Below are 12,782 nucleotides of genomic sequence, written 5' to 3'. Positions count from 1 at the left end.
ATCTAAGTAGATACCACCTAGGTGGCGCCTGTAAGCTTCCATCTCTGTGGATATCAATGAGGTGGCTCCCATAAGCTTGGCTCCAAGCCATCCATCTCAGTGTATATCCGCGAGGTGGCTCCAATAAACGTGGCTCCCACCCATCCTTTTCAGTTGGCATCAGCGAGTTTCTCCCATAAGCTTGGCTCCATGCTACCCATCTCAGTTGATTTTGCTACTTCACACATCTAGAACCACAGTACACTTTTTCCTGGAAAGTCAATTTTTTGTTTGCTATTTCTTTTTTTAACGAGTGGGCCAGTTTTTGTTCTTTTTTTTGCTGGACTCCCAGTGCCCTTCAGGCAGTCGTTCAGCGTGTCATGGGGGCTAAGGCTCAACATTTCAAGCTTTGGAATTCAGTGTGACAGTAAAATGGCAGGCATCAATGCCCTGTAGTCAAGCCATACCTGCTTGCAGGCATTACAAGAGATTGAAGCCAAGAGCCCTTGAGGAACAAAGAGGGAAATGCCCCAATCTCCACCAAGGTCTATGCCAGCAGCTGAGAGTGGATCTTCTAGGGCCGATTTCACCCTAGGACAGACTGCAAACCTGTGATCTTAAATTCCTGATTTGGGAAGTGGCCATCTGAGTTTCTATCAAATTGCATTTGGAGTGCTCCACACAGTGACTTGTCTATATGAATCGAATAAACTAAAAAAAGCACTTGTTGTTTTGCTGGTTGATGGAGAAAAAAGTCTCTTACAAAACAGTCTATAAATAATAACGGTAGCAGGGACACCAGTTAGAGGATGTCTCTTCACACCACTTGAGTGCATTCATTTAGAAAATAAACCTAGAAATGTATTCATGACCTTGTACTAAATAAGTTGTGTCCTAGTCTTCTGTGACAAAGTCACATGTACTTCTCTCAGTTGGCCAACTGGGGAAGGCACCCGCTCCGGGATTCTACCCATGGAGAAGGAAGATCTAGCCAAATCCGCCCCCCTCCCAGTCCTCCCTTGCACACTCCAAGTGTTCAGAAGTAGCCAAAATCATAGAAGAACTCTCATTAGCTCACTGAGAAAATGTGCATCATAGGAAAGGATCGAGAGGGTCCAGGGTGTCGGCACCGCATCCCAGAGGAGACAACCCGAAAAAGGTTTTACACACAGTTGACAGTAGCAGGTGATTTGACAAACACTTTGGACACTGTTTGTGGTTCTGTGCATGGAGTGAAACTCTGAAAGAAACGTGGGAATCCGCACATGTTTGGTGCGCATTCATGGCATGGTAGGCAAACTGGAGCCTAATAATGATTCTGTTGAAACAAGAGGAAACTCACAGGTCAAACAAATGCACTTAGTGCGAGAACGCTAAAAGCAGAGCAAAAACTTCCTTCGGAATGGAGCAGCTACAATGTGAGATCTGCGGGATGCCATGACACTGCTGCCTGATCCCAACATTGGAGATAGGGCTTTTGCTATCTTGTGCCTCCGGGTCTGGGATGATTCCAATGACATTTTGGTTGAATTCAAATTTTTGGTCTTAGTATAAACATATATATTAAAATCCATTACACCAAATAACAATTTAACAAGCAAACATTCAGAGAAACTGAGAACTTTTAAAATGACCCAACCCTCCCCCTTCTCAATTAAGCAACTTGAGTAATGAAATTGGAAAGCTAGAAAGAAAAGAACGTCTTATTTCAATGACTAAAACACCCACAAGGCATGATAGCAAGTGAGATTAAAAAACTGACACATGTGCAGGACAAGGAACTATCAGGGCACATCCAATCACAAAGCAACTTGGCAGTGGGAAAATTGACCCACTAACTAGAGCACAACTTAAAGAGAACCACACGCCTCCTAATGCTTAAAGGTTTTAGGACAGTAGTCCAGAGTGGGAGTTGTGTTGCAGAGAGAGGATGTAGGGAAGGAAAGCTTAGAAGTCAGAACCTGCATTGGCCAAGCCGAATGTAGCAAGAAAGATCAAGAAAAAGAGGTGGCTAAGCAATGGGGTCCACACTTTGCATCCGGTTGGGCCCAAAAGTGGTAGCAGCTAGGGCTTGAAGGCAGAAGCTTGAGAATAGCATGACACCAGTGGTAGTAGCAAAGACACCACACCCAACCAAAGAAGTGTGACACACTAAAGGAACCGAGGTGAGGTTGGAGAAAATCCTATCCAGAAGTAACTAGGTAAGAGGAGAATTCATACCCAAAATGAACCCCGGGGGGAAAGCTACAGGTGTTTCCCCGGTAACGCACTCGAAGAGGCCTATAGCAAAAAGGGCACGATACAAGGCTTGCCTCGGTAGGCTTTTCAAGGCTAACACAGTCCCTGTAGATGAGATGTACTGGATTCATCTGAAGGCCAAGACCAATACAAATACAGGGACATAGTGTGCTGGGGCACTCAAAAAACCCTAACACTGAAGGATACTTTCCTAATCGCGGACACCCCAAGGATTTTGTGGACTTCCAGACTAGACCCTCACTTGTCACATCTCCCACTGGTATGCTTCTACCCATTGAAATCTCTATTTTTTGGTAGCTGAAGGAATTTGTCTTGCTGGACCTGACCCTCGAACCAAAGAAGGGGAAAACACAAAGATCTGGATTAACACACCAGGGGTTTCTGGCACTCCGACAGCGGGGGGAGAGAAAAATGGGAGTGAACTGTACTGAAGGATCTTTGCAGGGTTGGGGGGGGGGCTTGGATACCAGAGCCCTGCACCCTACAGGATAGACAGCTTTAGTTTCATGCAACCCTTACTGTGATGTTAATCTCTGTATAAACACTATTGTACCTCGCTTCTTTGTGTATAAGTGTTCTGTTTCCCCCTTCTCATGACATGCCTGCAAAGACCAATCGACAAGACATATATTTTAATCGAAACTGCGGAAAGCAGAATCACAGTTTAAAGGAACAAAGGCTCATACAAATGCAAAAAATTGCAACTTTCCAAATCTGCATTGCCGAAACATTTTGAAAAAAATATATTAAACCGCTGCACACAAGAGAAAATAACTGGTTGAAACTTTTCACCATGTCAGAATATGAGCATACATGAGGAACGTCCAGCAAACCGTCCCTTTTACACATACCAGAGGTAAGATACTAGACCCCGCCAATAGGGACCCGGCTGCAAGGTGTAAAAGGATATTGACACAGTAGTCACTCCCAGGCTAAGAAAGAAACCAAGACAATTGTGAGTAAAGGTATGAGGTAACAATTTAAGAAAACACAACAGAGCACTTGGAAAGACTGAATACCTTCTGGAGGTTAGAGGAAGCAATAGACCTGTAGGTACTACTACAAGGACCCTCACAGTAGAAGAGTCTTCAAGCTGGAGGTGCACTGCTAGGCAACAAAAGAAAAATAGTCACAGAAGGACTCGCCTGATGGCATACGGACACAAAAACTAATTCAGAGGAGGAAGTACTGAAATATCCAAGGAGGTGAAGACAAAGGCATGTCTCGTACACAGGAGGGACAAATATCACCAGCGCAGAAAAAAACAGCAGAAGGAAGGTCCAGTAGACAACATGTCTGGTACATGGATAATAAGCAGGCGGCAGGTCGGACTGTAAAAGCAGATGGGATACATGGGTGGGACAGTTAACCCCAAATCAGAAACAAGCTAGAGATATGTCAGGAGGACGATTGGGTCTGGCACACAGGTGACTGTTAACACAGATGTAGGATGACTACCAAAGCATAAAGGATACTCACCGCTGCATGGTGATGTGTGCAATGGCATGGCACGCTGCATAGTACCAGGTAGTTTGGGTAACACAGTCCTTGTCTGCCATCGCCTTTACCCTAAATGCCATGGAAGGAGCAAGGGACATACAGCTGTTTTGAATGGATTATTATCAAGAGTGGAGACAATTTGCATCAATAACATACCAACTCTGATGCACAAAATGTGATCCTCGACATCAAATGACCTACTGACCCCTCTTATGTTGCTTAAACACAAAGAATAGTAAAAATGTGATGTATATAAAAATATCACCGCATGCCCCAAATGAAATGTCTTTTCTTTGAAAAGGTCCAGACATCAGAGAAATTAGAAACAGTACACCCAAAAGGGTTAAATGAGGGTTGAGCATGTCTTGTCAGTTATTAGAAATACACTGGGCATCATTCCGAGCGTGGCGGTCCGGTAAAAAAGTGCTAGTATCCGCTAAATGCTGGAGGTAAGCTAGGCGCCCTAACTGCCAAAAAAGCCCTCATTACCGCCACTGGCATTGCCGGTGGTGGTAATGACGGCAAATGCCCTCATGGGGCCTCATTACGACCCAGGCGGTAAGGGGTTAACGGTGCCGTGAAAGGTGTTGGCGCCGTTAAACCCTTACCGCCTAATTACGAGGTCCCTTTGCGGGTCCCGACCTTAACGGTTGGTTTTACCAGCCGTTAAGGAAGGAACCCGCAAAGGGACTTTTGAGGTAATTACCGTACCGCAATTTGTGGTACCGTAATTACCACCTTCCCCATTCCCATTGAGCCCTATGGGGGCAAAAACGGGAATGGGGAAGGGCCAATGGTGAATGGGGAAATTACTGCCCCGCCAACCTTGGAATGGGGCGGTAATTCCGCCATTCACCATGGCGGAGTTGGTAAAATACCAGCAGCAACCTTGGCGCTACTAGCGCCATGGTTACCGCCTGGGTCGTAATGAGGCCCATGGAGTCCTATGGGACTGCATGAATGGGGATTTACACAACTGCACCGGCACCAGTAATACGGCGGCAATGCCATCGGACCGGGTAGCGGAAACTGAAACAACCTTTGCCGGTATCCTGGCGCCTCTACCGCTAGGATACCGGCAAGGTTGTAATGAGGCCCACTGTTCCTTCCTGTTGTAATAATCAACACAAATTTAATTTTGTCTGCTGTTTAAGCCAGCTTTTAAACTGGAGAGATCGGGGAAAGGAGTCCGTTCTTCGTGTCAGCTGGCATTTGCCGCCATTCAGGAAATCTTAAATGTACCTTCCGAAATAGAAAATGAACTACCATGACCTGTTGTCCTGGAATATATTTTGTATTGAAATATTAACACTAATCAATGATAGTCTATAATCTACAATCTTTACTCCTTGCGGTGTGCTGCATATATATCGGAGTGCAGAGAAACATTAGAGCCTCTTGCTTCTTGTTTCTATATCCTCAGCTTGTATAGGTTTTATGACAGTAAGGCTCTTTTCTGTGGACCTTTTGGGGCTTTCTGTGAGCATAAAGTAAGTAATATTATGAACTTAGGTATATTTTCCCTTAAAGGTGGTTTGGGGATTTAACATGAATCGAACAACTGATCTGCTGACTTTCTTTGCTAATCCTTCTTCTATAGCAGACCAAGTTTGTATGCAATCAAATGTGAAGAGAGAATTTAAATCATTCAGGGACATCTAATCCTTAAGTAAAGCAGCACTTGAAAAGCTTATGGGAGTCAATACGTGTTCTCTGGTCTGGAAAAACGGACGGTATAATTGGTGGTAATTCCGGCACCAACAGTTTTTCCGGACTGGGGTAACACAAGTTTGCCAGACAGGGCACTGATTTACCACCAGGTCTGACCTACCGGTAATTCTGGTAATCCTGTAGGACTCCATGGAATGGGGATTTACTGCCCTTTTCCGCTGCTTATAATATCCCTGTAATACCGGGATATGAGGCGGCAGAAACGGTTGGAGCAGTTTGCCGGTATCCCGCCATAATTACCGGCAGGATACCGGCAACCTTATAATGAGCCGCTATCTCTAGTCGAACAGTGTTCTGCACAAACCTATTTAATCAAATGCCTAACAATCTCTGCCGAGCTGTATGAGAGCGTACTTAGAACATGGCTACTTCTACTACTGTTTGAGTGCTCTTATCAAGACATGCAAAGTAGCCTCTTTGAGGGAAATCAGACATTTTGTAAGCTTTTCTGTTTGGTTTCTGAGGTGGAAGTGGATTTCCAAACGGATCAAGCATCATCAAAGATTTGTATTTAATTATAGTAATGGGCCCCCCTGCTTTTTTTTCTGGTTGAAGTTTAAGCTGTTTAGCTGAATCACTTGCAGCAGGAAAAGTTACTTAACTGTGACAGCATGTTCTACAGTAAGGGCGTCCTCCCTAGATTCACAAGCAACTTCATGCCTCCTTTGCTCCTCCAACCGCATACTGAGGGACTTGTTGCTGTTCTAGTTGTGAAAAATTTAACTGGGATGCCTGCTCTTGGCACGGAGCATCTCAGGGTTCCCTTCAGAGGGGTGGGACATCTAAAGGGACAGAGTCCAATTTCTTTTGTTTGCTGCTGAGATGTTTAAATAATTTTTGTAGATTTTAAAATTGGTGTTTCTGGGCCCCATTGTTGTTTGTATGGAAGCTATTGAAAGCTTTTGAAACTGAACAGAATAGACTTACTGGACATCTACTCTAACAGTTGAGTAACTTCCAAGTGTAATGAGGGGGGTGACAGATATGTGGAGTGCGTGTTTGTTTTATGAGGGAGAATGGTTAAATGGTAGGCATGAGCTACTTTTTTTTAATGGTCTCTGGCACCTTCTGTCCCTTTCCCCCTCAGAGGGACCTGGTGGAGTCTCACATGGACCGGATCCAGACTCTAGAGCAGCAGCTCAGACAGCGAGAGAACAACTCCTTCCAAGCGCTCAGCTCTCATCTTCAGAGCTCTGAGGTGCAGCAGTACCTGTCCCTGCATGGCAGCGCCGGATTGACACACGGTGAGCCTGGTGTGCATGGTAGAAGACTTTATAAGGCATAGCCAGGCTAGTACTGTGGAGACCATGTGTGGTGGAAGTCCCTTTTCAAGATACAGACCTGCTGGTACACAGTGACCACCGCATGTAAGGAGCAGTGAAAGACGTCCAGGTAATGAGTTTGGCGTGTGGAAGGAGCTCATGTGACTTCTCCGAATCCCCATGCGGCGAGTGTGTGTGTGTTAGGTGAATTTTTGATACTTCCGCACAACCTATTTAGCTCTATAAAGGATCTGTTGCCCATTACCAAAGATACCACATACCGTTATTAATGTTAAACTGTGAGATTATTAATAACAATAGATGCTGTGAGAAACCTGAAGGTGTCTCACCCGCTAGTCCACGGAGATATGTCGTCCAGGTGGCCAGGATACGGCCATCGCCACTGGATCCAGTTCCTGGGGGTGGACCAGTGGGGGAGAATCACCTGGTCGAGGGGTCTTTGGGGAGTGGAAGTGGAGAGTTGAGATGCGTATCCCCTTCCTGTAACACCTTTTCCCTATCATACCCTGTTGGATATTTAGAAGCTCTACCCCTCCCCCCTTTCCCACACAAACACTTTCTTACACGGTAACAGACAACAGACTAACACCGGAGCCGTTTACCTGCCATGTCCCAACACTCGGGTCAGGCAATTGACTGTAACCACCGACACCTGACGGCCCTTTACCTTCCCCACAGGGATAAAAGGCAGAGCATGAAAGCACACTTCGGGCAAGGCCGAACGCACGAGGAGACAGCTACACCAAACCGGCAATACAAAGGGAAGAGAAAAGCGGTGAGACCTGGAAGGACGACGAAGGGGGAATTGCCCTTGCCCTTTTCAACTCAGACCTGCGAAGCCTCCGAAAGGGAAATCATAAGACCGGGAGTTACAGATGGCGTGCAGAGCAGCAAATGTCCATGGTACACAGGGGCCTCCTACATTGAGAAAAGCAGGCGGAGAGGCAAGCTGGCTATCTTGGTACTAGCCTTGACTCCAGAGAACAAAGAAGCCAACAGGTTCAGAACAGCTGGTAAGTCAGAGGAAACTGATAGAAAACCAAACCGTGTTGAGGCCAAGGTTCCAAGTAGCAACATTGTTGAACGCAAGGAATTTACAAGAAGAAGAACGTGTGTGTATGTTTGAACTTTAAAGAAAGCCCAGTTGAGGTCCAGGGGCAGAGGGGTCCAGTGCCACACGAGCGATCATTTGTAAGGTTCCAATCGGGACCTGTTTTTGAAACTAAAAGAACCAGAAGGCCTTAGGGAAGGGTGGCGTGAGGCGTCAGAGTGGTCCTAAAAGAGTCACATCAAATCCCTTGTACAATCGAAAGTCTCTGACCCTTTGCCAGAGGAAAGCTAGGGGAAGGGAACCCCGCTTTGCACTACGATTGTGAATGGTGACAATTGGCAAATGTGAACCCGACACAGGGATACCGAAATAAAGCTAGGAGAAAGAAATCCTGCTTTCTGAACAATACATGAACTGTATTAGGAATACATGAACTGTAGTGAAGAAAGGCCGTAGTGAACCCGACGGAGAGTGGCCTGTTTTTGCAAGGAGGATCCGAGCCTAGCAGAGGGAGATCCTAGGGGCAAAGAGCAATCGGCCAAGGTGCAAGACCACCGAGAGAACTTTTGTTTGTTTATTACTTTGAATCAGCAAACCTTCTAAGGCAAGAGACTTTTGCAGGAAAGAGACTTAGCCTCTGAAGGGGTTTTGATATCATTGAACTGAACTGTGAAACTTGTGCTGTCGAGACCCAGGAGTGTGCTGTCCTTGCGAGTCCCGCCTTGCCCATGCTTCAAACCTGGGGAAGGGAGACCCAGCCATACCATCCTGACTTATCATTTTGCGAACACTTCTTTCTTTTCTGGTGAACATTATTCCACACTTTTTTTTGTAATTTAGTAGTAAGGATTGGCAATAGGTTTTTCTAGTATAGGTCCTTTTTATTTTGACAAGACGCCACGAGGACTGCCTTATTATTAATTGGTCGTAGCTTGCTTCCACCTTACAGTGCTAGACAGATTCCTGTTAACTGGTGTTAAGGCATTTTGTGTGCAGCCACTGGCCTTATTGGGGGGCTAACACCCCTGATAAGAAAAGGAAGCCTAACCTCTCCTAAAGGTTAGTAACATGGATAGTTCAATAAGACTTAACTCTCATGTAAGAGGTTAAATCATACACAAAGGTACAGTTAGTCCACATTCTTATCTCTCTATACATTTATTATGTTGCACATCTAGATCTCTATCAGGTTAAGAAACCGTATTAAAGAATACATAATAAATTGTAAAAACAGTAAATCTCTTTTAGGACTTTCCACGCCCTACTGTCTTTAGATGGGCCCTCTATCTCTGATAGGCGCCCAACATCAATTAACAGAGGGTGGGAAAACAAAGGAACCATGCAACCTAGCAAAACAGGTAAAATCTCGTAGGGACTGCACTCCTAAGCAAAGTGTCCCTCATTACAACTTTGCCGGTGCTGAATTAACATGCAGGTATTACTGTATACTGGCACGTTTCCTCTGTGGTAAAGTGCAAGTTTGCTAGTGAGGTGGCCGGAATGACCTCTAGCTGGAGGCATTCTGCCACTTTGCCGGCAAAAAATAGTCTGTATTACCGGCACCGGTAGTACCAGTGCTAGTAATATCAGCAATCCCCCAACAGTACTCCATGAAATGGGGATTTACCACCATCACCAGCACTTGGAATACAGTGGACATTCCATCGGACTGGGTGCCGGTAATGGCATTACCGTTTGCCGGTATCCTGCTGGTATTAGTGCCAGTATACCGGCAAACTCATAACGAGGGCTATTGTCTTTAAAAGCACAACCCACCCTTGTTCTATATTGTAGGCCCTAGACCCGGTGGTCAGGGCCCAACACATCTAAGCAAGGGGTACGACGAAAAGTGAACCAGCCTTTTTATCCAGTAGAGAACATGGTCTTTTTGGCCCCTAAAACCAACATCAACTATATACATTAATTATGGTTGTATAGGGCATAGTATTACAATAATCCAAATACACACATGTAAATTAATAACAAGGCTACAGGGTGGAAAACAATTTCTACTCGGCACAATGCTTCCGAAAAATCAGGGTATATTTTAGAAACAATTACCAGTGCAATTTCACTCCCAGGAAATACGTCACACATTTACTAAAATTAATTACAGTGTAGCCAACATTCACTTTTTCAGGAGAGAAGAGTTGGACTTTAAACATATATTACAAATTCCTGATCATTAATAAAAATCCAGTTCCTGGTCTAGAACTCCATGGGCCCTTTGTGAACTCAGGAAGCATATACAGGTGCAGGTAAGTACCCCCAAAGAGTCACTGTAGGAGAGTTTCAGAACAGGTAGAAAGTTTCATAGAAGTCAGTGGGCCGTCCGCTTGCATGGGGGAAACGGCAGGAAGTCTGTTTTACCTCATAGATGCGGATTCCGCAGGAAGCCACCCCAGAGAGGACCAAAGGCCGCAGAGACCACAGTTCAATGCCTCTCAGAGGTGCCTTTAGGGTGCGGCGGGGGAAGAGGGGTGATAACAATGGCTCAGCACACATTTCTTTTTTTTGTTGGCTAAGGCAGAAAGTGGGCCCTGTGCATTTTGCAGCACCTTAGCTTACAGTGCTTCTCAGCTTCAAACTTCCATGCTCAAGATGTTTGTCTGCCTTGCAGGTGGCCCAGGACATACCTTGCAACCTTTGGGTCACAATCCTATATCCAGTTTTATATTGGTAATTTTTTTAAACCATCAAACCAGGGTGTTATGACCGATTACCGAAGTTACTATCCACTTCATTCCTTGGCATCATCTAACCGCACCAGAACACATAAAAAGCTACTGTTCTTGCTTTTTTCGCAAGGTATATCAAAACATATGTCTCCCAAAACATGGGCATGTCATTTTCTTATTTCCGGTTGAAGACAAAAAAACAGTGGCATAGAGCTGGAAAAGCAAGTCTGTGTTTAATAGTTCAATGTGCTTCCTTCGCCTAGAGATCACCACATGACTAGTGCGGCTCCCCAGAGATTCTGGGGTTTTCCCTCAATTAGCAGGACAAGAGAACAGGTCAGGAGGTGGTGACTGTACTTATTAAAACAGATTTACACCCCTGCAACAAGCTTGAGCCCCAGATTCCGGGCGAGGATCTCCCTACTTACAATCTCTCTGCAAGTAAACCAGCAATTTCCTTTAAGAGTACTCACTGGGGCTCTGGTTTCACATGGCTTATGCCAGGCCATGAGTGCAGCGTCACTCGGATGCCAGTGGGGCACGTTACCCAATGTTGGTTTTTATTTTACGGTTACGATTCACAGTTTGGTTTATTCAGTTAAAACCCTGGTTGCTGCATGGAGCTACAGCAACAGTGAATCTGGATGATAAGTGAAGCTCACCTGCCCCCCTGCCCCCTGCCTCGGTAGGCACAGACTCTCAGAAGACACCCCCATCGCACCAGAAGTTGAACTTTGTGTCACTCAATGTGAAAGGCTTGAACTCTCCAGCGAAGCGTACATTTACTTTGCAATACCTGAAAGACCTAAATGGTTTGTTAATATTTTTACTAGAGACTCACCTGACTCCATCTGATTTAGTCTGCGTATGAAATAGAGAATTCCCAAAGCAATTCCTAGCCTCTAGTGGATCGAAAAAAGGGGGCACAGCAATCCTTCAGGCGAAAGGGATTCCATTCATGGAACTAGAAACACTATATGGTCCGGAGGGACGCTACACAGGGGTTAAAGGTATGTTAGTCAGGCAGCCTTATACCTTGATTTCTGTGTATGCACCTAATGAAGGGCAAGAGACCTTTCTACGGGAGCTAGTATCTAAATTGCTCCCCTTTCTCGAGGGGCAAGTAATAATTGGGAGAGACTTTAATGGGGTTCCTCACCCCCTAATCGACAAAATGAACCAACCCTTCCCAAGAGACTTTAAAATTCCCCTGGGTCTGCTCCACTTGTTCAAGACCTTGGGAGTGGTTGACACCTGGAGGGTGTTGCATCTGGATGAGGAGGAGTTCTCCTTTTTTTTGTCATGTGCATCGAATAGACTTACTCCTGGCCACACCCCAGCGTATGTCATGCATTGATGAGGTGACCATAGAACCAAGAGTGCTATCAGGTCATGCCCCTGTGCAACAGCCCATATCTACAACCCATCGCCCTCCCCCAGACCCCGTGGAGTTTATTTGATCCCATTTAAAATGGCATGGCACTTAGGGATGGGATTGGCAAGGCCATCCGGAAACAATTTGCGAGAGAACCCACCAGAGCAGACCTCGTCTGCAATCACATGGGAAGCCATCAAAGCAGTAATTAGGGGGGAAATTATAGCCCATGCAGCTGCTTATCGGAAACGTAAACTAGAGAGGCGAACCCAGTTGGAAAAGGAAATAGCAAAAGCAGAACAAAAACACAAAAAAGGATGGTCTCATATAATCCACCATTCCGTGCCAATTTTCCGAAATTAGGTAGAAGCCCTTTATGCTGAAGAAACATCCCAATCCTTGCTCACTACGAAACAGGGACATTATGCCAAGGGTAACAAAGCTAATATGTTGTTGGTGAGAAAGCTGGCAAAATCTAAACGATAAAACATGATAGTAGGCCTCCCAGACTGTCAGAGTATAGTTCAATATGCAGAAGAATCTAAATTACTTTTAGCAGCATCCCATCTGGTTGAAACTATGTTGACCCCTAGCCCCCTGAATTTTGGCAGAACAGAAGCAGTACATAAAATGGGCCGATCTCCCTCACCTGGCTAAAGCGGCTAAGGAGGCCCTAGAAGCTCCAATTACAATTGAGGAAGTGGTTTTATAAACTTTTCTGAGCCCAACTCCTATGCCCTCTAACGGCTCTCTTTAACTCCTTCCGACAAACTGGCTGCCCTACCCCCTGCATGCAGGTCTCCTCGACTATTCTATTACTTAAGCCAAGGAAAGACCTCCAGAGATTGTGCCTTTTATAGGCCGATCTCATTGCTTAATATAGATGCTAACATTTACTCCAAAGTATTAGCCAACCGATTAGCCCA

The 12,782-nt window shown here is 45.4% G+C and overlaps 1 protein-coding gene across 2 annotated transcripts in view; it reads left to right on the top strand.

Annotated features, from left to right (window-relative positions):
* Positions 1-12,782, top strand: part of TBKBP1 (TBK1 binding protein 1) — a 348,794-nt gene that overhangs the window by 145,106 nt on the left and 190,906 nt on the right. For both annotated transcript variants that reach the window (XM_069634656.1, XM_069634657.1), the window contains exon 5: positions 6,557-6,713. In XM_069634656.1, coding sequence (XP_069490757.1) covers positions 6,557-6,713 — 157 coding nt within the window. The remainder of the gene's footprint in view (positions 1-6,556; positions 6,714-12,782) is intronic.

This window comes from Ambystoma mexicanum, chromosome 13 (genome assembly GCF_040938575.1).
Source record: "Ambystoma mexicanum isolate Mex_15411 chromosome 13, UKY_AmexF1_1, whole genome shotgun sequence".
In the NCBI taxonomy this organism is placed as follows: Eukaryota; Metazoa; Chordata; class Amphibia; order Caudata; family Ambystomatidae; genus Ambystoma; species Ambystoma mexicanum.
Note: the sequence above shows the minus strand (reverse complement) of the source record. Positions and strands in the feature narration are given on the sequence as shown.